General features: G+C 42.5%; 1 protein-coding gene across 19 annotated transcripts in view; it reads left to right on the forward strand.

The window, feature by feature from the left end:
- rapgef6 (Rap guanine nucleotide exchange factor (GEF) 6) overlaps window positions 1-27,602 on the forward strand; it is a 721,150-nt gene that overhangs the window by 600,368 nt on the left and 93,180 nt on the right. For 15 of the 19 annotated variants that reach the window (XR_009655729.1, XM_060935824.1, XM_060935826.1 and 12 more), the window contains one exon: window positions 20,349-20,528. The exons of 3 other annotated variants lie outside the window; for them this stretch is intronic. Coding sequence is in view for 15 of the 16 variants with exons in the window: in XM_060935824.1 (XP_060791807.1) it covers window positions 20,349-20,528 (180 nt within the window). In the remaining variant the exon portion in view is untranslated. Of the gene's footprint in view, window positions 1-2,383; window positions 2,467-20,348; window positions 20,529-27,602 lie in introns of those variants that run through there. One more of the 19 variants, XM_060935843.1, reaches the window with a different exon arrangement.

Here is a 27,602-nt window from a genome sequence, read left to right on the forward strand (position 1 = left end):
TGGAACAAAAATCCAGCGGGCGGAACTAACATTCCGTGGGACATACCGGTTTTATAAATTTTATTGTCTGGGCCTGGGGTGGCCAGGGTGGGGCCAAGGCGTGCCCTGGGGTGGCCACGCCCCCCCTGGCCACCCCTTAGCTCCGCCCCTGTCGAAGACCCTCTCCACACATTCCCCATTGATGAGAATAGGCTGAACATCCATTATCTTTTGCATGAAGTCTCTGAACAGCTACTTGGTTTTGGTGGTGTTGAGGACCAGGTTGTTGTCTCTGCACCACCCATACAGCTGCTCCACCTTGTCCCAATATGCAGACTCATTCCCCCCAGAGATGAGCCCCACTACAGTGGTGTCATCTGCAAATTTGATGATGCCATTACTGGAGTGGGTGAGCGTGCAGTCGTAAGTGAAGAGTAGGGAGCTCAGCTGAGGCTGAGGAGATGTGGGGCCTACTCTCACCCTTTGGAAGCAATCAGACAGGAAGTCCTTAATCCAGAGGCGGATGGAGTGAAACAGTCCCAGGTCTGTCAGTTTGGACACCAGTCTGTGAGGGAGGATGGTGTTGAAAAGCTAGAGTCCACAAAGAGCAGCCTAGCGTAGCCCCCCTGCTGCTCTAGGTGAGTGAAGGCAGTGTGGAGAGTTGTGGCTATGGTGTCTTCTGTAGACCTGTTAGCTCTGTAAGCATACTGGTGTGTGTCTAACATGGGTGGGAAGCTTGCGATGATGTGAGTCCACACCAGCTTCTTAAAAGTACTTCATAATGATGGGAGTAAGTGCCACTGGATGGTAGTCATTCAGGCTGCTGATGGTGGTCTTTTTTGGCAGTGGAACTATGGTAGAGGATCTCAGGCAGGATGGGATGGTGGACTGGGATAGGGACTGGTTGAAGATCTTGGTGAAGACCCCAGCCAGCTGATCTGCACAGTCCAGCAGCACCCATCCACAGACGCCATTGGGTCCCACAGCTTTCCTCAGGTTCACCACCCTCAGTGTGTGACTCACCTCATGCTCCTCCACTGTGAAGATGTGACTGCTGTGGACTGGTGGATGCAATGTAGCTGCCTCTGGTGGCTCCTCCTCAAAGTGGGCAAAGAAGTCTGCCATTGAAGCATCACTGTCAGCAGCTGAGAGGTTGCATTGCTGGATTTGTAGCTGGTGATGTGCTGGACCCCCTGCCACATCTGCCTTGGATTGTTACTGTGGAAATAGTCCTCAATCTTCCTCTTGTAAGCACCCTTGGCCTTTCTGATGCCTCTTTTCAGGTTGGCTCTGGCAGCACTGTATTGTGCCCCATCACCAGACTTGAAAGCAATGTTTCTGTCCCTGAGCAGGCACTGGACCTTTTTCATCATCCAGTGCTTCTGGTTGGGATAGACCCAGGTCCACTTGTCCACAGTAACAGTGTCCATGCAGTACCTAATGTAACACAGGACAGTTGTGTACTCTTCCAGGTCCTGATGTTCAAAGATATTCTAGTTTGTTATTTTGAAGCAGTTCTGCAGCTGATGACAGGCACCTTTGGGCCACTTTTTAACACAGTCTTAGATATAGCAAGAGCACTTTTTCTGAGGGGGGTATATGCCGGAATTAAGAGCCAAGGACATGTGGTCAGACTGGCCCAGGTGTGGTAGTGGTTTAGCCCTGAAGCCCTGTTTGATGCTAGACCTTGTCCAGTGAATTTGCTCCCCTAGTAGCACACTTGATGTGCTGATGGAATTTAGGGAGTACTGCTTTTAAATCAGCATGGTTGAAGTCCCCCACTATGATGCGAACAGCCTTAGGATACATACTCTTGACTGCTAGTGTTATGTAAATGACCAAGAGCTGAGTTAGCATTAAGATCCAGTGGAATTAACACAGCCATTATCATGATCACAGTAAACTCTCTGGGAAGATATATGGGCCTGCATTTAATGGTCACATACTCCAAATTCAGGGAGCAGTGGCTGTCTACAGTCTTAGGCTACATCCACACGACAACGGCAACAAGATGTTATTTAAAAAAAATATCGCGTCCACATGGGCAACGATCAGTAAAATATCAGGTCCATATGGCAATGCAACGCTTGCTGAAAACGATGCAATACACATGCCACACCTCTAGGGGTGTTGTAAGACGGTCCCGTCGGAGACACCAGAACAATAGAAGTAGTAAGGATGCATGCGCATAAACTATTATGCGCGAGACTTCATATTAGCCACAAAGTCAGAAAAATCTGTTCGTAAAATTACATTATAATGACCAAATACAATGAAAAGTATTTTTCCAGTCTCACCTGTGAAAGGTAATCCCATGTGATCTCGTTTGGACGGTAAACCTGTTGGTACAGTTAAACGCAGCACATGAATGAGGCATCTTTATTCTCCGCTTTGACCCATCCAGTATGGCGGCGAGGATGACGTATGATTCTACATGGAAGGCGGCGTCTTTAATGGTCCGGAATAAATTGAATGCTACACGTTGATGGATTAATTTGTTCTTCTACGCCCTTTTTGAGGAATGTATTGTCGGACTTAAACCAACATCTGAAGAGGTGAGATCGCTCCTTTTTTTCCCTATTTTTGCTGGCGGGATTGACTCTGCCCTAAGGGCTATTCTCTCTCTCTCTCTCTCTCTCTCCACCATTATACAATAAATATTCACAGTGAAAATATTTTGTAAGCACGTTTCATGAACCAAGTTATAGGATTTGTTGACAACTCGCATTGAGTTCGTTACACTTCTACCCGGCGTGAAGCACTCACAGTCGTGGTTGTGACGTCATCGTAAACAAATCCGTTCTACTCATCCAGACGACTTCGCAACAGCAAGTATGTCTATATATGTCACTCGCGAGGAAATCGATTAATTGTTTTGATAAATTTGGGTACTTTGTTTGTGAATGTGACTGTATAATAAAAGAACATCACACATTAGCTTGAAGACATGAAAATTATCTTCTCATGCTGAAAAATTCACATTTTCAATTGAAATACATCATGGATCTGAGTAACATATTTAAATAATATTGGCTGGCATTGAGATATATTCCATTCAGCTAGCATGATATTGAAGGAGTGTCACAATGCAGGCACTTATGGACATATGTGCAGAAGAGGAACGTAGAGCAAACTGTGAATGAGCCAAAACACGAGATGAGAATCAGAGTCGAGGGACTAGTGATGGTTGGGTGAATAGCAAACAGGGCAAACGAGAAAAGACAAAAAGAGTAAATGTGAAAGAGAGAAGCAAAGATCAGAAAACCAAGAATCAGTCAGAAGACCCAAGGCTTGGTATGAACTGAGGATAGCAGAACAATACTTCACAATGAAGTGGTGTGAGAGTGAGGTTTAAATAAGCAGAGGGACTAATTAGAGTGATGAGTGACAGCTGTGGTTAATAGTCAGGAGACAGAGGGCGCTGTGAGTTCTGGGAAGTGTAGTTCAAGGAGTCCATGTTTGTAGTTTGGACGATATCAGCAGGTTTACTGACAACAAGTCAATGATGAGTTCAGTATCATGCTAGCTGAATGGAATATAGTTTATATACCACAAAAAAGCCATTATTATTATTATTATTATTATATGCTTTTCCAGTTTTTCGATGTCTGTTGGTATGTTTTTCTCTTGTAAACAGAGAGGAACCATCAAGGCATTCTGGAGCTTCAGGAAAGACCCAACATGTCAGCACTTCAAATATATTTAATTTCTTTCATTCTTTAACTGCTTTCATTCTTTCATAATTTCATTATAATTATTCTCTTCTAATTCTAATTTGACATCATTTTCTATCAGATTTGCTTCAGAAATTAAAGGGTTACTGTCATGAAAGCATTAAAATAAAGTTATCCAAGTTAGATTTTTTTGTTTGTTTGTTGTCTCTACTCTGAGAAGAATTTAAAGATGGCTCACTCACTGGTTAGGACTTCATCACCAGGACACAAGGCTCTGACAGTGTATGTAGTATATGTAGGAAGTAGGAAGATGAATTAACCAATCAGGTTTTGATTTCTACTGAGAGGGTTTCTTGAAGGCCAACACTAGCTTAACTACAAGTCGGCGCCATCAGTGCAGCAGTGAAGTAACCTTCCAGCTGATGTAGCATTCATCAGTAGTGTTAGCGAATGTGAATAAAGTGGTCAAGCCAGTGCTATTGAGAGCAAGTAGCACAGGAAAAAAAGCCAGCTGCTACTACTACTATTATTATTATTATTATTATTATTAATAATAATAATAATAATAATAATAACAACAACAAGTGGCACGGTGGTGTAGTGGTTAGCATTGTTGCCTCACAGCAAGCAGGTCCTGGGTTCGACCCCAATGATCGGCGAGGGCCTTTCTGTGTGGAGTTTGTATGTTCTCCCTGTGTCTGTGTGGGTTTCCTCCAGGTGCTCTGGTTTCCCCCACAGTCCAAAGACATGCAGGTTCTAAATTGACCGTAGGTATGAAAGTGAATGGTTGTTTGTCTCTGTGTCAGTCCTGTGATAACCTGGCAACTTGTCCAGGGTGTACCCTGCCTCTTGCCCAAAGTCAGCTGGGATAGGCTCCAGCTTGCCTACAACCCTGTAGAACAGGATAAGTGGCTACAGAGGATGGATGGATTATTATTATTATTATACATACACATCCCTTCAATCTCTTCTATCAAGAGTAAGTCCCTTGCGAAATCTTTTGCCCTGTTGCTTTTTTGTTGTCTGGCTAAGTATTGGCTGAACTGAAGTCCCAGCTCTAATAGTAATGGTTTGCCACTGCTTGTAAATATGCGTGAATAATACCTAATGAAGTTTTGGTTGCCTTTTGGGTGTTCAATGCATCTTTCTCTTTCCTGGCAAACATAGAAATGCTTCTCTGCATGCGCAGCAGAAAACGCTCTCACTGAATAGCTCTGACGTGTGATGTCATGTTGTCTTGACAATCATGCAATATCGTAAACCATATTCAACGCTCATTCTCCATTGGGTAGAGTGATGTAATACACATAGGATAAGCGATATGCAAACAATATTGCATGCTATCAAAGCAAATGAATGAAACCCACTAGAAAGGAATAGAATACATTTTTTATTCCATTGAAAAAGTGTCCTGTATATATAATAAATTCCAATATTTCACTCAGATGACGTCACTCCCAGCGTTTTCACACTGACTTGATGCATGTTGTCAACGTGGTGCAGGGGCGCTGCCAGAAATTTTGGGCCCCATGAAAGATTAGAATTTTGGGCCCCTCAACTTTGCCCACCCTCGTCACAATTGCACTATTGTCATTATTTGACTTTTGATAGCCCATGGACCTTGAGTTTGTGACTTTGTTATTACATTTTATGTATTAACCAATGGTTGAAACCAATGGTTTAGAATGTGTGAACATTCCACACACGTAACCATGTCAAACACTTGACTGGTGTCCGTTATTAGTGTAACGGGTTTATTTTTTTCCACTTGCCATTGTGTGTAGTGGTGGGGAAATTCTGCGCTGGCCCTTTAAGAGCACAGGTAGTTATGGGAACGAGGCGCTGGCCTCCTTCAGTTCGTTTTGGAAATGTAAGCGCCAATGCCACTGGACGTTTGCAGCCCGTCCTCAGCAGTGTATTTGTGTCTCATTTCTTCAGAATAAAAAGACTGGTGAACAACACAACGCAACGTCTGTTACATTAGCAACACTTTAATCTAGCAAACTGTATATGGCGCTCGCTCATTAAAAACTTCAATCCTAAAGCATTTATGGGTTGTATTGCTGCTTACCTCCTTCTCCAAAGGGGGGTTCAGTGGTTTGGTAGGGCGGAGGTCCCCCTGAGGCTGAATCTGTGCATATTTAGGGCACCCCATTAGTTATGAAACTGGCTATTAGCACTAGTTATTAGCACCAGCATAACATCATATTTCATCTTGTTTATCACACAAGTCAGTTCAATTATTAAAATGGAAAAAATGTCACTGTACAAACTGTAAAAGTGTTCTCTTGATAGGCTAATCCAACCACGTTCATACTGTTCATTTGCCATTCACTAATATTTTGAACACACATGTGAGCGATAGCTACCTTTCTTTGGGAAAAACTGAGTGACCAGTTGCCTGCCTCTCCGGTCCCTCTCAGCTCTCAGCTGCCTTTCTTTACGTTTTTGACAGCCACTCTTCATGTTTAGCGATCATAGACTGTACGCACTCCACTGCTGGCTGGCTGGCTGCTGCACCGCGACACAGCAGCAAGTAGCGTTGCACTGATCAGCACACAGATTTAATGCATCGCGCTTCTACCAGAACTCGACCGTACCATTTCACAAAAGGGGGAGGGTTAAATGACAATATGTTGAAGAACTCAAGAAATAGACAACCTTGTTCAATTAGCTCATTTTACCAGATGGAATATTGCATTGTTGTTATTTCAAGAGTCTTATTAAAATCATTAAAAGCATATTATCAGCCCCTTAAAGGGCCCCATGGCAGTGCTGGGCCCCTAGAATTGTTCTAACCTTTCCCCCCCGGCGGCGCCCATGATGTAGTGAACCGGTTCAAAATTCAAATTCTTTTGAGTAACTTATGTATTTTGGTTTTTTTGTTTGTTTTGGTGGATGTGTCCACAAAAGAATATAGAATATGCAGAACATTACATGGTAGCATGAAGACATGAAGTTTATCTTCTCATGTTGTAAATATTTTCACTTGATTGCTTTGCTCACTTGTGAATATATACAGTCACCATTTGAAGATAAACTTCATATCTTCATGCCACTGTTTTATTTTCATGAATTAAAGTTGTCCGTCGCTACGATGGATTTCTGTCAACTGGGAGCGCTAAAGGTCAATAATGAGAGTGATGCAGATCCGAGGGAAAAAAAGGGGGGGGAGGCCCATAGGTCTGACACCAATGTGATTTAGAACTTCACCAAGCTGCTGTGATTGCCTGTTGTTGAACCCTTTCTTGTGCTATGTTTGAGTATATGTAAAGGAATAAGTTGTTGCGCTAGATAGGCCTAAATAAATAAATACAGCCTACGTTACTGTCTAGTCCCGGGGAGGCTCGTCGTAGGCAGCGAGCCGCGGTGCTCAGCTTGAGTTTCATTTCTATCGGCGGCTCCAGCCCGACTTTGCACGCTCGTAACTCGGCCAGGGGAGGTCCCAGCCTCTCCAAACTTGGCAGCCAGCGACCTCTGCCCTCTCCTCAACGAACCAGCGCTGCCAGGGCGGGCCAGCCCCGCGCCTCGGGACGCGATTCACCCCGAGGCGAGCCGCGGCACTCCACATCAGTTTCCTTTTAACGGCGGCTCCACTGATGAAACAATCTGGCTGTCCTACTACTAGGCAACTACTTGCCTACTACTAATACTAGGCCTATTGTAGTAGTAATAATAATAATAATAATATTTGCCTATTGAAAGGCGATCAGGTGAAAAATCTAAACAGCCCTGTTGAAGCAGCAGCAAGATCTATGCTATTAAGCCTTTTGTAGGTTAAACAGGCTTCGGCAGACAATGTTCTGGAAAGGCTGTGTTTCTCTTTGGTTTGATTAGCCTACGATTTAATCTTTAAACATTATGGTTTCAGCAGTTCGCTTAAACATTGGAGGCTGCAGAGTCGGGCTGCAAGATTTCCCGACGCTTGTTTAAGATGCCAAACTTCATAGTAAGGAGAAAATAATTCCAAAGTATTTAGTGCTTCGTCATTCTCAAAAATTAATAGTGAAGGACCAACGCGAATTAAGTGCCAAAAAACATCTCGTAGGCCTATATTTTACATTTTCAAAAAAGTCCGGAATTGGATGTTGGTCAGTGGAGTGTAATGAAGTGTCTCATTCACTAAGCACAAAAGGTCGGAAAACAGTGGAGAAAACAGCTATTGCTTAAATAGGCTACTAATGTTTTACATTAGTAATTTAATGTATGTGACAAATTCATTGATTAAATAGATAAAGAAGCGAATACTCCAAAGCTCAAAATTCAGGAAAGTGGCTCCGGTGTCGCAAGTGCACAAGAACAGTTATTTGAAAGTTAACTGAATGAATTTGTGTGCGCACGTGCGATTTCATGAAGAACCGGGACAATTGGCATTTGGTGAAAGATTCACACCTATGACTCATTATATTCACGGGCGCCCTCTCGCCCACTGTTGCTTCGTTTTCCCGATTTACATGCGTGTCTGAAGATGGAGTTTTCAGAAATCTCCACTCTGCCCAGAGTTTGAAAAAGTAGCTGTTTTCGGTGACTGAAACCTCCGTATAGGTGTGAATGAGAGGTGCAACCGAATAAATAAATATGCGTCTTTTTTATCCGGCTACATGTAGGCTATCGCTGCGCAAAGCCTCTAATGTTGAAATGGTAGTAATATTTGTTAAAATAATAGTAGGCTAATTTCCACATTAATTGGTAAAATGGCCCAAAGGATGTGATGGGGGGATGGCCATTTTATAAGGGGGATGATTTGAGATTTTTATTTCAGAAGGGGGATGCCTCCCCCCACATCCCCCCTCAACTCAAGTACTGCATATAAGGCCATATTTCACCGGACATAGGCCCTTCAATTTCCATCACTAGAGCGCGTCAAATTACTTTCGGTTTTGCCAGCATGGACGCACTTCTTTTAAATGAAGGCACAGATGTGTCAGACATCGACAAAACAGTAAAGAATAAGTGGAGATGGGCTTGGTGAAATGAAATGGGCGATAATGGCAAGCTCCTGCTGCTGTGCCAAGGAAAAAGAAACAAAAACAGGCATCAGGTGTTGCCAAACTAGATGCCTTTGGCTTCACTGCGAAGAAGCAGAAAAAGTGAACTTTCACTTTACTTTTCTTGTTTCCTGGCTTTATTTCAACAGATTTTCTTATTTTTCTTTCTGTTCCACTCTTTTGAAAGCATGGTTCAAGTTCGACTGCACTTGCACTTTTCTCTTAACCACTGTTGTGCATTACTAAAGTATTGTTGAAATAAATTTGCACTTTGTGCTGAAAACTTGATGTTTCATCATGAATAGCCAGTAATGACAATGGTCAAGTCTTGCCTTAGCTTTAGTCATTGTTAAAATTATGTAAATGTACTATGAGTAGGGGCCTGGGGATAATGGACAACACGGCGTTTAAAATTTGACGCAACGCTGACGTGGTAGGGGCCAACGACATGGAGCTTTTTTTTTCAGTCAGATGATTTTTTTTTTTTGCTTTAATCCATGTTTTTTATATATATATATATATATATATATATATATATATATATATATATGAATTGTGTTACTTTTGAAAGCATCTTTGCTTTACAGTTTTGCATGGAACTACCGTATTTTCTGGACTATAGAGCGCACCTGTATATAAGCCGCATCCGCTCTATTTTTAAAAAAAAATTTAAAAAAAGATATACAAGCCGCACCGGGCTATAAGCCACAGATATCTATGTTGAAAAATTAGATATTTACTGCATGTACAGAATGATTTTGTACTGTAAATGTACATGTATGTACCTGAACAGATTCTTTCCGAACAGTGCCTTTTAACACGGCAGCAACTTTGCTGATTAAAACGGAACAGAAACAAGAGAAAATAACCGGTATTTATTTACCTTCATTTCTCCTGTGTTTGAAACCACAAGTCACTTTAATCATCTTCGCTGGATTTGAAAATAATTACCAGTTAGTAATTTGTCGTGCGTGTTCTATCTGCTAAAGATCTGCTAATTCTTCTTTGCATTGATTTTTCGTCTATCTTATTTTTGATTCTACTTCCGGTTAGAGCGCCCCTAGCGGTGGAAGAAAAATCCACAGAATAGCCGCACCTTTGTATAAGCCGCATGGTTCAAAACCTAGGAAAAAAGTAGCGGCTTATAGTCCAGAAAATACGGTACATGCATTTCACCTTACTACAGTGGTGCTTGAAAGTTTGTGAACCCTTTAGAATTTTCTATATTTCTGTATAAATATGACCTAAAACATCATCAGATTTTCACACAAGTCCTAAAAGGCAAGGCAAGTTTATTTATATAGCGCATTTCATACACAGTGGCAGTTCAATGTGCTTTACAGAGGTAAAAGCAAAACAGTAAACAATAGAAAATAAAATTACATAAAATAAAGGGGGAAGAAGAGAGAAAAAAATAAGAATTAAACAATAGTAGAAATAAAATAATAAAATGAAGTAAAAGTTCAGTAAAAAACAGCAGAATAAAATAGAATAAAAGTTAAGTAAATTTAAAACATGCAGAGACTGTAAAAGTTAAGTAAAGTTTAAAACGTAAAGATGATATTTATCAGTTAGCAGAAAGCATCTGAGAACAGCTTGGTCTTTAGTCTAGATTTGAAGCTGCCAACAGCAGGAGCATTTTTGATGTCCTCTGGGAGTTGGTTCCATAGCTGTACTGCATAGTAGCTAAAAGCTGCTTCACCACACTTTGTTTTAACAACAGGTTTTACCAGTAAATTTTGCTGCTGCGATCTGGTAGATCTGATTGGGTTAGGCCACTGCAACATATCAGAGAGGTAATTGGGCCCTGTACCATTTAGAGATTTGTACACCAGCAGCAATGCTTTAAAGTCAATTCTGTAGCTTACTGGAAGCCAGTGAAGGGACCTTAGAATTGGAGTAACGTGCTCTGTTCTTTTTGTTCGTGTGAGAACCCTAGCCGCTGCATTTTGAATCACCTGAAGTCGTTTGATGGTCTTTTTTGGCAGGCCTGTGAAAAGGCCATTGCAGTAATCAACCCTACTAGAGATGAAGGCATGTATAAGTTTTTCCAGATCATTTTTTGACATAAGTCCTCTTAATTTGGAAATGTTTTTTAGGTGATAAAATGCCGATTTAGTGATTGCTTTCATGTGACTGTCAAAGTTTAGCTCGCTGTCAATGAAAACACCAAGATTTTTAACCATATCTTTTGTTTTAATCCCCTTTGCATCAAGAATAGTGGTAATCCTGAGTCTTTCATCTTTTTTCCCAAATAGAATTACTTCTGTTTTATTTGTGTTCAGCTGAAGAAAATGTTGTGACATCCAGTTGTTGATTTGGTCGATACACTGGTAGAGACATTCAAAGGGGGCATAATCATTAGGTGATAGAGCAAAATAAATTTGGGTGTCATCTGCATAGCAGTGATACAAAATTGAGTTGTTCTTGATAATTTGTCCAAGTGGGAGCATATAAAGGTTGAATAGCAATGGTCCAAGGATCGACCCCTGGGGGACACCACAGGTCAAGGACATTGATGTTGAGGTACAATTTCCCATGGTAACAAAGAAGCTTCTATCTTTTAAGTATGATTTTAACCAATTGATAACTTTACCGGTCAACCCAACCCAGTGTTCAAGTCGATATAGCAGTATGTTGTGATCAACAGTATCAAAAGCTGCACTGAGGTCCAGTAACACCAGGACTTTAATCAGCGCTGTTTCAGTGCTATGATTGGCACGAAATCCTGACTGAAAGTTATCAAAACAGCTGTTTGATATCAAGAAGGCAGTTAATTGATTGAAGACAATTTTTTCAAGGATTTTCCCGATGAATGGTAGATTTGATATTGGCCTGTAGTTGTTTAATATTGAAGCATCCAGATTATTCTTTTTAAGTAGGGGCTTTACAACGACTTTTTTCAGGGACACAGGAACAATGCCAGTCTCTAGGGATGTATTTATGATCTGAAGCACATCTGTAATTATGAGGTGAAGAACAGACTTAAAAAAGTTGGTGGGCAGAATGTCCAATTCAGATGTTGAGGAACTGAGATTTTGTACAGTTTTTTCAAGAGTCTCGTAATCAATCAAATAAAATTCTGACATTGTGTTGAAATTGCCTGTCTGTGTCACTGGTGATTGCAGCTTTTCAGTTACTTGCAACTGAGATATATTACGAGCAATATTCTGCCGTATTTTATCAATTTTACCTTTGAAGAAGGATGCAAACTTATTGCATATTAACTGAGAGAAGTTCAGGTGCTAATTGTGGTGGGGGATTAGTTAGCTTCTTTACTGTTGAAAATAGCACACGGGCATTGTTCATATTCCTGTTGATGTTGGAGAAGAAAGACTGTCTTGCTTTACCAATTTCATAATTATATTTACAAAGCATCTCTTTATGGATTTGATAATGGATGTGAAGTTTAGATTTGCACCATTTTCTTTCAGTCTTCCTACATTCTCTCTTTAGCAATTTAACAGCTGGGTATTGCTTCCATGGTGCTTTCTGCTTGTCATTGACACTTTTGATTTTGAATGGAGCAATATCATCCATAATTTGGGTCATATTTAAATTAAAAATTTCCAGTAAGTCGTCTACAGAGTCTGACATTTTAGTTGAGATCCGAGAGAGAGCTTGCTCAAAGAGAACACGTGTTGTCGTTTATGACTTTCCTACCCATAGTCGTTGAGCTGTTCTGAATGTGAGGGGACATAGAAACATCAGAGAAAATACAGAAATGATCAGATAAGGCCAGGTCAACAACAGTAGTAGAAACAGTAAGACCCTTTGTGATAACGAGGTCAAGGGTATGACCATGAGAGTGGGTCGGCCCCTGTACATGTTGTACTAGGTTGAAGTTGTCAATAAGTGCAAGTAGTTCTCTGGCATAAGTGTTTTCAGGATTATCTACATGCAAGGGAGTAACTTTGATTTTGACATTGGTGGGGACACAAAAGTGATCCAAGGCAGAGCTTTAGAAAGGTGTTTTTTTTCCATTAGCAATCATAATTTCATGTCATGCAGATCTTATGGGTTAACGATGGCAGCCATGGCCTAATGGTTAGGGAGTTGGTCTTTGGATCCTAGGGTTGCAGGTTCAAATCCCACCCTTACCTCTCCCTATATCTCCATCCATGGCTGAAGTGCCCTTGAGCAAGGCACCTAACCCAATATTGCTAGAATTTGATGATTTATTACTTTTACACCACACAATTCCTAATTTGTGTTTAAGCTATCTTTCTGTCTCTTCCACAGAAATACATGAAAATAAGAATTAAAAACTTTAAGCATTTTTAGCATTAAATATTGTTTTTTTTAAATTCAATATCTGTATTGTTTGACATTGGAGGGGGGGTGTCTCAAAATTCACTGACTGCCTTATTGAGACACTCATAAATAGATGCTACTGGTGGCATTTTCTATTTTGTAATTAAGCTCAAATTTAGTTAAAATGATATTTGGATATATAATTTAGTGATTGCCTATTATAGCATGATTATGATTACATTAGTATTCCATTTGTAGTATACCCCCCATTTTTTTGTCTTTTTGTTGCCCCTCCATTTTCCATATTACGTCTTTTTGTTGCCTGTTTCTGTGTTCGTAACGTGTGTTGTGATTTTCACTGCAGATGTGCTTGTGACTTCTCTTATGTTCATGCTGCAGTTACCAATATTCATCTGTAGGTGGCAGTAAAAGACCATGGATTTGTTGTATCTAGCCTAGTCTAGTAGTAGTAGAAAGAGGTCTCTGTAAAACGGTGAACGCAGCAGACTCAGCGGCTTTCACGCTGTTGATTCTGAAATGCAAGTCGCACATCTGCATGGCCATGCAGTAGCCTACATCTGACTACTTACATTCTGTAAAACCATTAGGTCTATAAATTTAACATTCATTCATTGAGGATATTATCTAACACCAAGTTACATTGCTCCAGCATTCCTTTTCTCTGCAGCTATGCAGTAGCCTAGCTCTGATGCGTCCTGTCACATTGCTAAACCTGCCTAAGGAGCCGCAGCAATACTTTTATGAAGGGTTTCCATACATCAAAAGGATTTTGTTGAGGTTTTTAAAGCTCGATGGAAACCCTGCACTTACATTCTTGACTTTGAAGAAGAATGAATGAATGTCTCGTTTCTTGGGAGGGGGGCCGTCATCCATGATACTCAAGTCAGCATGTGAGTCGTAGGGCAAGCATGCATGGACATCGAAGTCTAGCTCAATTTGTAGGCTGACGGAGAGTGGGGGGTGCGTGGGGTAGGTCAGGTGTGTACGTGTGAGATACGGGGGGTTGATGGGCGGGTAGTCACGGCTGCTGTGGGAAGTGTGCTGCTTTTACAGCAGATGGAGTGACAGCTGGGATAGCCAACCATGTAAGTTAGCGAGAAACAGGTAGCTGATCAGAGAATGTATATCTACGTTAGAGGGGGGATTATTAGCAGTGTCATACATTTAACCCTTTGTGTGCCATGTGTGCCTATGTGTGCTCAGGTTAGGACATTGGTTTTATTGATCGTGATTACACAGTAGCGGCTGAATATTGGTAGGGACACATCCCTAGCGTCCCTACCCAAAATTACGCCCTAGTCTACATGCAAGTTAAAATCCCCAGATATAATAAGACAGTCAAACTCTAAGCAAATGACTGACAACAGTTCACCAAACTCTTCCAGAAAAACTTTGGCTGAATGTCTCAAAGGCCTGTAAATAGTGAATAACAATATGTTAGGAGAGCATGTAACAAGTGCACATAAGTGTTCAAAGGATGTAAAATTACCAAGTGAGGACTGTTTACATTGAAAATAGGCTTTGAATATATTTGCGATCCCGCCACATTTCCCATGTCGGGTAGCACTCATGAAATTAAAATTTGGGGGAGCTGCTTCAATAAGGGTGGTAGCACTCTTTGCTTGATCCAGCCATGTTTCAGTTAGAAGCAAAAAATCAAGATTGTGTTTGCAAATAAGATCATTAATTAAAAATGACTTGTTTGAAAGTGATCTAACGTTCAGAAGAGCTAGCTTTACAGAAAGTCTAGAAGTAATATCCGCTTGGGCACTCTGATGTTGTTTTGAAACAGGAAGGAGACTAGACTGGTTTACCCCCTGGGTTAAATATGCTCTATGTTTTCTATTTCTTATCAACACAGGAATAGAGAATGACATAGGCATACTGGTTCCCAGCTTGTTTTCAAAGCTACACCCAATGCAGGGACCCACAGCACATCATACAAGACTCTCTGTATATTCCATGAGGTTGGGAGGGGGAAGGATTGGAGATGTCATGTATTTTTTAGATGGTGAAAAAGATTGGTAGCCAGCTGAAAGTCCTGGGCGAACACAATTCAGTCTGTTGGTTGATTTTCGATGAACTGGGTACACTGCTTGTCGCGAATGATTTGGTCTGGAAAAAGAGAGTGCAGCCATTGGCAGCAGTCTCTGCATACTTTTAGGGAAATCTACAACCCCGATTCCAAAAAAGTTGGGACAAAGTACAAATTGTAAATAAAAACAGAATGCAATAATTTACAAATCTCAAAAACTGATATTCTATTCACAATAGAACATAGACAACATATCAAATGTCGAAAGTGAGACATTTTGAAATTTCATGCCAAATATTGGCTCATTTGAAATTTCATGACAGCAACACATCTCAAAAAAGTTGGGACAGGGGCAATAAGAGGCTGGAAAAGTTAAAGGTAAAAAAAAGGAACAGCTGGAGGACCAAATTGCAACTCATTAGGTCAACTGGCAATAGGTCATTAACATGACTGGGTATAAAAAGACCATCTTGGAGTGGCAGCGGCTCTCAGAAGTAAAGATGGGAAGAGGATCACCAATCCCCCTAATTCTGCACCGACAAATAGTGGAGCAATATCAGAAAGGAGTTCGACAGTGTAAAATTGCAAAGAGTTTGAACATATCATCATCTACAGTGCATAATATCATCAAAAGATTCAGAGAACCTGGAAGAATCTCTGTGCGTAAGGGTCAAGGCCGGAAAACCATACTGGGTGCCCGTGATCTTCGGGCCCTTAGACGGCCCTGCATCACATACAGGCATGCTTCTGTACTGGAAATCACAAAATGGGCTCAGGAATATTTCCAGAGAGCATTATCTGTGAACACAATTCACCGTGCCATCCACCGTTGCCAGCTAAAACTCTATAGTTCAAAGAAGAAGCCGTATCTAAACATGATCCAGAGGCGCAGACGTCTTCTCTGGGCCAAGGCTCATTTATAATGGACTATGGCAAAGTGGAAAACTGTTCTGTGGTCAGACGAATCAAAATTTGAAGTTCTTTATGGAAATCAGGGACGCCGTGTCATTCGGACTAAAGAGGAGAAGGACGACCCAAGTTGTTATCAGCACTCAGTTCAGAAGCCTGCATCTCTGATGGTATGGGGTTGCATTAGTGCGTGTGGCATGGGCAGCTTACACATCTGGAAAGACACCATCAATGCTGAAAGTTATATCCAGGTTCTAGAGCAACATATGCTCCCGTCCAGATGACGTCTCTTTCAGGGAAGACCTTGCATTTTCCAACATGACAATGCCAAACCACATACTGCATCAATTACAGCATCATGGCTGCGTAGAAGAAGGGTCCGGGTATTGAACTGGCCAGCCTGCAGTCCAGATCTTTCATCCATAGAAAACATTTGGCGCATCATAAAACGGAACATACGACAAAAAAGACCCAAGACAATTGAGCAACTAGAATCCTACATTAGACAAGAATGGGTTAACATTCCTATCCCTAAACTTGAGCAACTTGTCTCCTCAGTCCCCAGACGTTTACAGACTGTTGTAAAGAGAAAAGGGGATGTCTCACAGTGGTAAACATGGCCTTGTCCCAACTTTTTTGAGATGTGTTTTTGTCATGAAATTTAAATTCACGTAATTTTTCTCTTTAAATGATACGTTTTCTCAGTTTAAACATTTGATATGTCATCTATGTTCTATTCTGAATAAAATATGGAATTTTGAAACTTCCACATCATTGCATTCCCTTTTTATTTACAATTTGTACTTTGTCCCAACTTTTTTGGAATCGGGGTTGTATGCAGGGGGGAGACTGAGATGGTACAACAAAGTCAGAAGAGCGAGACTGAGATTGGGACTTTGGTGAGGTCTTTGTGAGTGTCTCCCTGACAGTCTCTGTGATACTTGCATGGGGTCAAGATGTGGATGATGCAGCCTTGGCATGATTGTCTTTGGTCAGGTCCTCAATCTGGATGGGCGATGCAGATATCTGTGGCTGCCCATTGTTAACAACATGCTCACATTCTCCGTGTGATTGTTGATGTCCTTGGCAGTCTGCCCCAGATGGTTCTTGGCAGTCTGCCCCAGATGGCTGTGTGTCCTTGTTGAAGCATCTCTGCTGTGCTTGCATGGGTAGTTGTTTTGACTTTGCAGAGGTATTGTTGATATCTGTAACTGGGTCAGTCTGTGAGCACTTATCAGCAGTTCTGCTCAGTGTTGGCTGAGAAAAGAATGCATGCTGGAGAGAGAGGCTGTAGTGATCAGCTAAAACTTTGGTCCCAATCCGGCTGAGTTCAGTGGTATTTGGCTTGAAGAATTCTCTGCGATTCCAGAAAAGGTTAAAATTGTCTATGAAGTTCATACCAAATAATAAACAAGTTTTTCCAAGCCAGGTGTTAAGACTGAAGAGCCTAGTAAATGCAAAGCTTCCCCTTGCAGGGAGTGGGCCACTGATAAAAGATTGTATTCTAGTCTTATAGAGATCAGAAAAAAGTTTTCTGAAATCATCTTGGACAAACAGCTGTTCTCTGAAAACATCATTTGCTCCCACATGCACAACAATACGTTTGATAGTTTTATGCTCGGACATGAGTTTCAAAATGCTGTCTTTGGTGTCAGAGATGGATGCATTTCGAAGGCAGCAAATAATCATCCCATGTCCTTTTAAATGTCTTACAGTGGAATCACCAAGAACAAGGGTTGTGGGATCAGGTGGTGTTACGAGCTGCTTTTTGCCTCTTCCCACAGCTCTTCGGTTGTGGTGCGATCTCTTCCTATGATGTGCTTGTCCGCCTGAAAATTCCGCTTCCACATCCCTGAGGCATTCAAATTTGTTCTGAAGCCTTATGGGCTGTGGATTTTCCATAGGATTGTAAATCCTATTGTAGTTTGTAGACCTGGCTCTATTTCTAATAGCATGGCTGTGGAGCATGGGTTGCATAGTATCAGAACGAACTGGTGTTGAGGTAATTACTCTTCTGTTTTTATTTTTGGGCCTGCCACCCATCGTGTGCCAGTTTTCTGTACTCACATTTTGCTCTGTTAGATCGATGTATTCATCCACTCGATCTCCAATGCCATCGGCCTGTCGGGGTGCAATCCCTGCATTCTCAGCCACTGTTTCTGTACTCCTTTCATGAGATATCGCTCTTAGTTCGTCCATCTTTGGCAGGGCATCAATCTTTGATTCCAGGATAGAAATCCTCTGTTCTAGTTCTGTGCATTTTCTGCAGGATCTCCTGGATTTTTTGCCCCCTGGCATTTTGTTTTAAAAGCTAACTTATCTTGTAAAGGTGAAAAATAAAATGAAGAAATAGTGGAAATTAAGTGAAAAAGTAAAATAAAATAAAGATCAAGCAGGAGCAAAGCAAAGAAGTGTCCTACTTGCTTGAGTAGGTGGAGCAAAAAGTAAAGAGAACCCAGTTAAACAAATGAGACAAAAATATTATACTTGGTCATTTATTCATTGAGGAAAATGATCCAATATTAAATATCTGCATGGCAAAAGTATGTGAACCTCTAGGATTAGCAGTTAATTTGAAGGTGAAATTAGAGTCTATTAAAAGTCTATCAAAGTCTGATCTTCACAACACATGTTTGTGGAAGTGTATCATGGCACAAACAAAGGAGATTTCTGAGGACCTCAGAAAAAGTGTTGTTGATGCTCATCAGGCTGGAAAGGTTACAAAACCATCTCTAAAGAGTTTGGACTCCACCAATCCACAGTCAGACAGACTGTGTACAAATGGAGGAAATTCAAGACCACTGTTACCCTCCCCAGGAGTGGTCGACCAACAAAGATCATTCCAAGAGCAAGGCATATAATAGTCGGTGAGGTCACAAAGGACCCCAGGGTAACTTCTAAGCAACTGAAGGCCTCTCTCACATTGGCTAATGTTCATGAGTCCACCATCAGGAGAACACTGAACAACAATGGTGTGCATGGCAGGGTTGCAAGGAGAAAGCCACTGCTCTCCAAAAAGAACATTGCTGCTCATCTGCAGTTTGCTAAAGATCATGTGGACAAGCCAGAAGGCTGTTGGAAAAATGTTTTGTGGACAGATGAGACCAAAATAGAACTTTTTGGTTTAAATGAGAATCATTATGTTTGGAGAAAGGAAAATACTGCATTCCAGCATAAGAACCTTATCCCATCTGTGAAACATGGTGGTGGTAGTATCATAGTTTGGGCCTGTTTTGCTGCATCTAGGCCAGGATGGCTTGCCATCATTGATGGAACAATGAATTCTGAATTATACCAGCAAATTGTAAAGGAAAATGTCAGGACATCTGTCCATGAACTGAATCTCAAGAGAAGGTGGGTCATGCAGCAAGACGACGACTCTAAGCACACAAGTCGTTCCACCAAAGAATGGTTAAAGAAGAATAAAGTTAATGTTTTGGAATGGCCAAGTCAAAGTCCTTACCTTAATCCAATCAAAATGTTGAAGGACCTGAAGCGAGCAGTTCATGTGAGGAAACCCACCAACATCCCAGAGTTGAAGCTGTTCTGTATGGAGAAATGGGCTAAAATTCCTCCAAACTGGCGTGCAGGACTGATCAACAGTTACCAGAAACTAGTTTCAATTATTGCTGCACAAGTGGGTCACACCAGATACTGAAAGCAAAGGTTCACATACTTTTGCCACTTGCAGATATGTAATTTTGGATCCAACCATCTGTTATCTGTAGCCGCATATCCTGTACAGGGCCGCAGGCAAGCTGGAACCTATCCCAGCTAACTATGGGCGAGAGGCGGGGTACACCCTGGACAAGTCACCAGGTCACTGTAGGGCTGACAAATAGAGACAAACAACCATTCACACTCACATTCACACCCACGGTCAATTTAGAGCCACCAATTTGCCTAACCTGCATGTCTTTGGACTATGGGGGAAACCGGAGCACCCAGAGGAAACCCACACAGACACGGGGAGACCATGCAAACTCCACACAGAAAGGCCCCCATCGGCCACTGGGCTCAAACCCAGGACCTTCTTGCTATGAGGCTACAGTGCTAACCACTACACTACCGTGCTGCCCTAATATTGGATCATTTTCCTCAATAAATAAATGACCAAGTATAATATTTTTATCTCATTTGTTTAACTGGGTTCCCTTTATCTACTTTTAGGACTTGTGTGAAAATCTGATGATGTTTTAGGTCATATTTATGCAGAAATATAGAAAATTCTAAAGGGTTCACAAAATTTCAAGCACCACTGTATTCCAGGAGATCCAAGCTCACCTCAGCTACTGAAAATGTTATTGCATGACACAAATTATGTAAATACATCATTTATGTAAATCACCTGTACATGTCCAGTAACTAAAGATCCTATTTATCAGGTAAAAATGCATAAAGTCAATAAGGGATTTTTATTTTAGTGGTCTTTGATCTTAGTAAATCAGGGCTTTAAGGAGGTGAACTGTTTGTGCTCTGTCCCTGCAGTATCTAAAAACTTGAGTGAAAGGAGGTCCACCAAATCTGACTTGTCTCCTGTGTTCACACGCTCATCTTTGGCCTCTGTCAAGTCACACAACCGTGTCTCCCAGGTTCTACAGGTTCCCCCCGTCAGCCTCAATCCCTTGAGGAAGAAGAGCATTGCCCGAGACCAAATAACTGCACACAGTGAGTCTAAAACACACACAGCTGGGATGATTTGACTGTTTATCAGTTATTTGCTATGCTCTATATAGAATAAATCTCAATAGTCTCCCATTTTATAAATCACTAGCAATGAGGAACTATTAAAAAAATGAATTTGCATATCTCCCACTATTGATTTTATGATGTCATTGAGGTAGAGGGAGAATCTGTAATTTATAGAATTCATGAATCCCAGTATGTGTGTCGTTCTGATAAAACCCAAATATTTTATTTCTTTTTCCCAGTTGTTGGTTTGAAACTACTTTGGTTTGTTATGAACACACATGAACTTTATAGCTATTTATGTTCATAAGCAATGAGAAATTTGACACTATTTTCATCTGCATATTAGTAATTTCATTTTTAGTGTTGAAAGTTGTACTAGTATACCACCAGTTTTTGCAAAGTTGAATCAGATTCTAGTTCCTAAATGGGCATTCAAGATTCAGGCCAACACAGATTGTCAAATGGTTTCTGATTGACTGATGGCAGCCATAACTAATTTTTTTTTTTTAAATCCCAAGAAAGCGTAACATCAGCAGAGGTGCCAATTAGAAGACTGTTACTTTACTCCTGCCCATTCCCTAAGGAATTCTGACCAACCTCCCAAATATAAATATCTGAGTAATTTAAATCACAGTGTACCTGAACAGATTAAAATACTTGGTAAAGATGAATGAAAGAACACAGTATATGTGCATGTGAGTAGCACTGCAACAGCAAAACCACCAGATTCAGTATGTTCCTATGTTAATGAATCTGGCATATATTTGTCCTGACAAGTTGTTTGATTTGTTTGATATATTGATATTGATGTTCAGATCTACAAGTACAAATATCATCAAATAAATCTTTCACTACAGTTGTAGACAGTGTTCTTATATGCAATATAATTTGCAGATGGACTAAACTGCAGACCAGACATGCACTTGTGTTAATTTTGTAACAATTGTTTAGCTTATACAACAAATGAAATAAGCAAGGATACAGCCCCAATTTAAAAAAAAAGTCAGGATGCTGTGTAAAATGTAAATAAAAACAGAATGCGATGATTTGCAAATCATGGAAACCCTATATTTAATTGAAAATAGTACAAAGGCAACATATCAAATGTTGAAACTTCATTGTTTTTGAAAAATATGCATTGTTTTCTGGGGGCGAAAAAAACAATGAATATTTGTTTTGAAAAATCGATTTTTGAAATAAATCCTCATTTTGATTTTAGTGCGAGTAACACATTTCAAAAAAGTTGGGAGGGTGGCAGCAAAAGACTGGAAATGTTGTGTAATGATAAAAAAAAAAAACTAAATTAGGTTAATTGGCAACAGGTCACTCGCATGGTTGGGTATAAAAAGAGCACCCCAGAGAGGCTGAGTCTCTCAGAAGTAAAGATGGGGAGGGCACATATTGCAACAGTTTAAGAATAACATTCCTCTATGTAAAATTGCAAAGAATTTGGAGATTGCATAATCTACGGTACATTGTATCATTAAAAGATTCAGAGAATCCGGAGAAATCTCTGTATGCAAGGGACAAGGCCAAAAACCAACATTGGATATCTGTGATCTTCGGGCCATCAGGCAACATTGCATTTTAATGCATGGACATGATTCTGTAGTGGAAATTACTGCATGCGCTCAGAAATACTTCTGAAAAACATTGACTTTGAACACAGTTCATCACTGTATCCACAAATACAAGTTAAAATCATATATAAACAATATCCAGAATCACCACTGCCTTCTCTGGGCCCAAGCTCATTTATGATGGACTAAGGTGAAGTGGAAAACTGTCCTGTGGCCTGACTCATCAAAATTTGAAATTCTTTTTGGAAATCATGGACACCGTGTCCTCCAGGTAAAGAAAAGACTGGCTTGTTATCAGTGCACCGTTCAAAAGCCAGCATCTGTGATGGTATGGGTAGCTTGCACATCTGAGAATGCTGAATGATACAACCCTGATTCCAAAAAAGTTGGGACAAAAGTACAAATTGTAAATAAAAACGGAATGCAATGATGTGTTAGTTTCAAAATTCCATATTTTATTCAGAATAGAGCATAGATGACATATCAAATGTTTAAACTGAGAAAATGTATCATTTAAAGAGAAAAATTAGGTGATTTTAAATTTCATGACAACAACACATTTCAAAAAAGTTGGGACAAGGCCATGTTTACCACTGTAAGACATCCCCTTTTCTCTTTACAACAGTCTGTAAACATCTGGGGACTGAGGAGACAAGTTGCTCAAGTTTAGGGATAGGAATGTTAACCCATTCTTGTCTAATGTAGGATTCTAGTTGCTCAACTGTCTTAGGTCTTTTTTGTCGTATCTTCCGTTTTATGATGCGCCAAATGTTTCTATGGGTGAAAGATCTGGACTGCAGGCTGGCCAGTTCAGTACCTGGACCCTTCTTCTACGCAGCCATGATGCTGTAATTGATGCAGTATGTGGTTTGGCATTGTCATGTTGGAAAATGCAAGGTCTTCCCTGAAAGAGACGTCATCTGGATGGGAGCATATGTTGCTCTAGAACCTGGATATACCTTTCAGCATTGATGGTGTCTTTCCAGATGTGTAAGCTGCCCATGCCACATGCACTAATGCAACCCCATACCATCAGAGATGCAGGCTTCTGAACTGAGCGCTGATAACAACTTGGGTCATCCTTCTCCTCTTTAGTCCGAATGACACGGCGTCCCTGATTTCCATAAAGAACTTCAAATTTTGATTCGTCTGACCACAGAACAGTTTTCCACTTTGCCACAGTCCATTTTAAATGAGCCTTGGCCCAGAGAAGACGACTGCGCTTCTGGATCATGTTTAGATACGGCTTCTTCTTTGAACTATATAGTTTTAGCTGGCAACGGCGGATGGCATGGTGAATTGTGTTCACAGATAATGTTCTCTGGAAATATTCCTGAGCCCATTTTGTGATTTCCAGTACAGAAGCATGCCTGTATGTGATGCAGTGCCGTCTAAGGGTCCGAAGATCACGGGCACCCAGTATGATTTTCCGGCCTTGACCCGTACGCACAGAGATTCTTCCAGATTCTCTGAATCTTTTGATGATATTATGCACTGTAGATGATGATATGTTCAAACTCTTTGCAATTTTACACTGTCGAACTCCTTTCTGATATTGCTCCACTATTTGTCGGCGCAGAATTAGGGGGATTGGTGATCCTCTTCCCATCTTTACTTCTGAGAGCCGCTGCCACTCCAAGATGGTCTTTTTATAGACCCTTTTCAGTCACGTGACCTTCGTAAACACGACCACCATTTTGGACATGTAGCGGACTTCGGCTCGAATTGGTTTGAATGCGAGGAAGGCGACAAACGGAGAATATACAAGAAAAAGGAGCGAGATGCAGAAAACACCTTCGCTATCCAGCGACGTAGGGCATTTACAGGGCGAGCAGAGGGAGAGGTATTTGCAAAAATTGAGGTTAGCAGGCTTAGAGAGCGACGTTTACCATCACACTGCCCTGGCGCTGTGTACAGTTTACCTTCTATGGTTTGTGCACTCACTATTTGCCATTACTTTCTCCAACCGTTGTTACAGATTACAGGGACCGGCCTGGATTTAAGAGACAAATACATGTTCGTCTTGTTTTGAACACTTATTTGTAGGCAGTGCTTAATTTGTAAAGTGGGAGGTCCCGGAGCGCAGAGGATGAGTGGCTCCGGTGCGGAAAAAAAGAGGGGGGAGGGGGGCGCTGCGCTGCGCTGCGCTTCTGGGCATGTTTTGTAATAACACTGCAAATTAAGTTCATCTGCAGATATTTTGTGGATGTCGTTTCATGAGAGAAATCACCAACAAGACAGATATCAAAATCAGACATTAACACTAAATAAACTTGCATTTTTTTATTTAATTATTTGGGTTTTTTTTTGTTGTTGCATAGTCAAAAGAGGTGTCGGATCACCGGATCCAGTGTAAATAGCTGCCGGAGCCAACGCCCGAGGTTCCGGAGCGCGCTCCGGCTTGCTCCCCTTCAAATTAAGTGCTGTTTGTAGGACACTGCCTCTGATCTGTCCTACAGTCTACCAATAGCAAAGGTACACAACGCTAGCTAATGTCGTTAGCTAATAGCTACTACAGAAGAACAAAGAGGTTACAATGGGTTATTTTAACCTATTTGGTTACACACTCGCCGCCACAGAATGTTAACAGCAATGTAATGCCTTTTCTGGCTAATTTTATTCGTCTTACCTCCAACAAAGTGGTCACTGCACAAGCGCTGGTATGCCGAGGGCTGCCAATCTTTCCTGTTTATGGCCGCTATCCATCTTCTCCGTCGGTCAGCATCTACCGGGATCCGATAAAATGATAACCCTTGCCTTGTTTGTTGATGGTTACTACATCCAGGTGCACAACAATATAGTGGCATGATGGAAGTCTTGCTGAAAATAAACACTTTCCTTGCTGCCGTTCCTCAATGCTGGCTGTGGTAAACTACTGGTAGTACATGTCCAAAATGGCGGCCGCGTTTGTCGTGACGTCACGTGAAAAGGGTCCATACCCAGTCATGTTAATGACCTATTGCCAATTGACCTAATGAGTTGCAATTTGGTCCTCCAGCTGTTCCTTTTTTGTACCTTTAACTTTTACAGCCTCTTATTGCCCCTGTCCCAACTTTTTTGAGATGTGTTGCTGTCATGAAATTTCAAATGAGCCAATATTTGGCATGAAATTTCAAAATGTCTCACTTTCGACATTTGATATGTTGTCTATGATCTATTGTGAATACAATATCAGTTTTTGAGATTTGTAAATTATTGCATTCCGTTTTTATTTACAATTTGTACTTTGTCCCAACTTTTTTGGAATCGGGGTTGTATATACACCTTTTGAAGCAACATGCTATCTTTTTGTTTGGAGCAACATGTCATCTTTTTTTTGAGGGAAGGTCTAGCTTATTTCAGTGAGACAATGCCAAACTGCATTCTGCATGTATTACAACTGGATAGCTCCATTGTAAATGAGTCCAGATGCTAATCTGGCCTGCCTCTACAGTCCAGAATTGTCTACCAAACATTTGCCGCATTTTGAAGCGCAAAATACAACAAAGGAAACCCTGAACTGTTGAGCAACTGAAGTTGTATATCAGGCAAGAATGAGACATTTCACTTTCAAAGCAACAGCAATCGGTCTCCTCAGTTCCCAAACATTTATAGTGTGATGTTAAAAGTACAGGTGATGCAACAGAGTGGTAAACTTTTCCATGATTTGCAAATCATTGCATTCTGGGCATGTGTGTGTGTGTGGCAGCGGGGGCGTGGTCAAGCGCCGGTCTGTGACAGGAGGGTGGAGCCAGGGAAGGTGAGTGGCAGAATCGCTACACCTGACGGTAATTAACCTGTGTTTGTGTGTGTTTTCCCAGTAACCGCTCCCTATTTAAGGAGGCAGAGAGAGAGCAGAGGGAGCGCAACCCGGGACCAGACAAAGTGTGTGTGTGTATGGGATTACTCCGACTGAAAAGTTCTGAAAATAAATAGCCTTATCTGCCTCAAAGCTTTGTCCTGCCGTCCTCTGTGCTCCACCCACACTCGATACGCGCTACAGTGGTGCCGAAACCCGGGATTAAGGTGGAGCATCAACACAGCAGCCCCATGGAATCCTCCCCATTCACGGACTTGGTCCACGCCCTCGCCACAGCTCAGCAGAGCCAGCACCAGGCACTTGTCACGTTCCGAAAGGAGCAGGAGCGCCGCTTTGAAGCCCTGGTGCTGGCCCAGCAGGAAGATCGAGAGGCGTTCCGGCGTCTCCTCGCGTCGGCAGGGTCCACTAGCGCCCCGGCCGCGGGCCCGTCTCCCCTCACCTTGACCAAGATGGGCCCGCAGGACGACCCCAAGGCTTTCATCACATTGTTCGAGCAGGTCGCCGAAGCCTCGGGGTGGCCGATGGAGCAGCGCGCAGCGCGCCTCCTCCCCCTCCTGACGGGAGAGGCGCAGCTGGCCGCACTACAGCTCCCCGCCGACCGCAGGCTGGCCTACGCCGACCTTCGCCGGGCTGTCCTCCAGCGCGTGGGGCGCACGCCAGAGCAGCAGCGCCAGCGCTTCCGCGCACTGCGGATGGAGGAAGTCGGCAGCCCGTTCGCGTTCGGCCAGCAGCTCCGGGACGCCTGCGCTGGCGGTGGCTGAGGGCCGAAGATCGCGACGCCGAGGGAATCATCGACCAGGTGGCGCTGGAACAGTTCATCGCCCGCTTACCAGCCGGAACCGCGGAGTGGGTCCAGTGCCACCGCCCGGCGTCACTGGATCAGGCTGTGGGACTGGCGGAGGATCATCTGGCGGCTGTTCCGGCGGCAGGACAGCGGACGACATCATCTTCTCTCTCCTCTTCTCTCTCTCTTTCTCCCCCCCCTCCTCCCGGGTCCCGTCCTCGCCCCATTCCCCCACCGCGGAGGCGGGGGCTGGCTCCACCCCAGCCGGCCCGCCGCACCCGTGGTGCCCTCCCGTTTCTCCCTTCTGTGTCTGTCTCTCCCCCCCCTCAGGTGAGTGAGCCCCAGAACACAGCTGCAGAGGGAAGGCCCAGGCCGGTTTGCTGGCGCTACGGGGAACCGGGCCACCTGCAGCAACAGTGTGCAGCGATGGAAGTGGGGGCGGTGGTGCGGATCCCCGATGCGCCAGAGGCTGCCCTCGATCGGCCCGGAGCGTATCGCATACCGGTAAGTGTACAAAGGGCTACATATCAGGCGTTGGTGGATTCGGGTTGCAATCAGACCTCGATCCGCCAAAGCCTGGTGCAAGACGAGGCATTGAGGGGAGCATAAGGGGTGAAGGTGTTGTGTGCGCACGGGGATATTCACAGCTGGTGTCGGTCCACATACATTTCAGAGGGGAAAAATCAATAGTTAAGGCGGCAGTTAATCCTCGCCTTACCCACTCTTTGATCTTGGGGACTGATTGGCCGGGATTTCGGGGTTTAATGGCATGCCTAGTAAAGAGTGGGTCCTGCCGGTTGACAGGGGAAGGTCCCGGTGTCGCTTTGGCTGGAGCTGCGGTCGCAGAGCCGTCTACATCATCTCCGCGACAGAGTGAGGAGCCACCG

This window comes from Neoarius graeffei, chromosome 12 (assembly GCF_027579695.1).
Source record: "Neoarius graeffei isolate fNeoGra1 chromosome 12, fNeoGra1.pri, whole genome shotgun sequence".
NCBI classification, from domain to species: domain Eukaryota; kingdom Metazoa; phylum Chordata; class Actinopteri; order Siluriformes; family Ariidae; genus Neoarius; species Neoarius graeffei.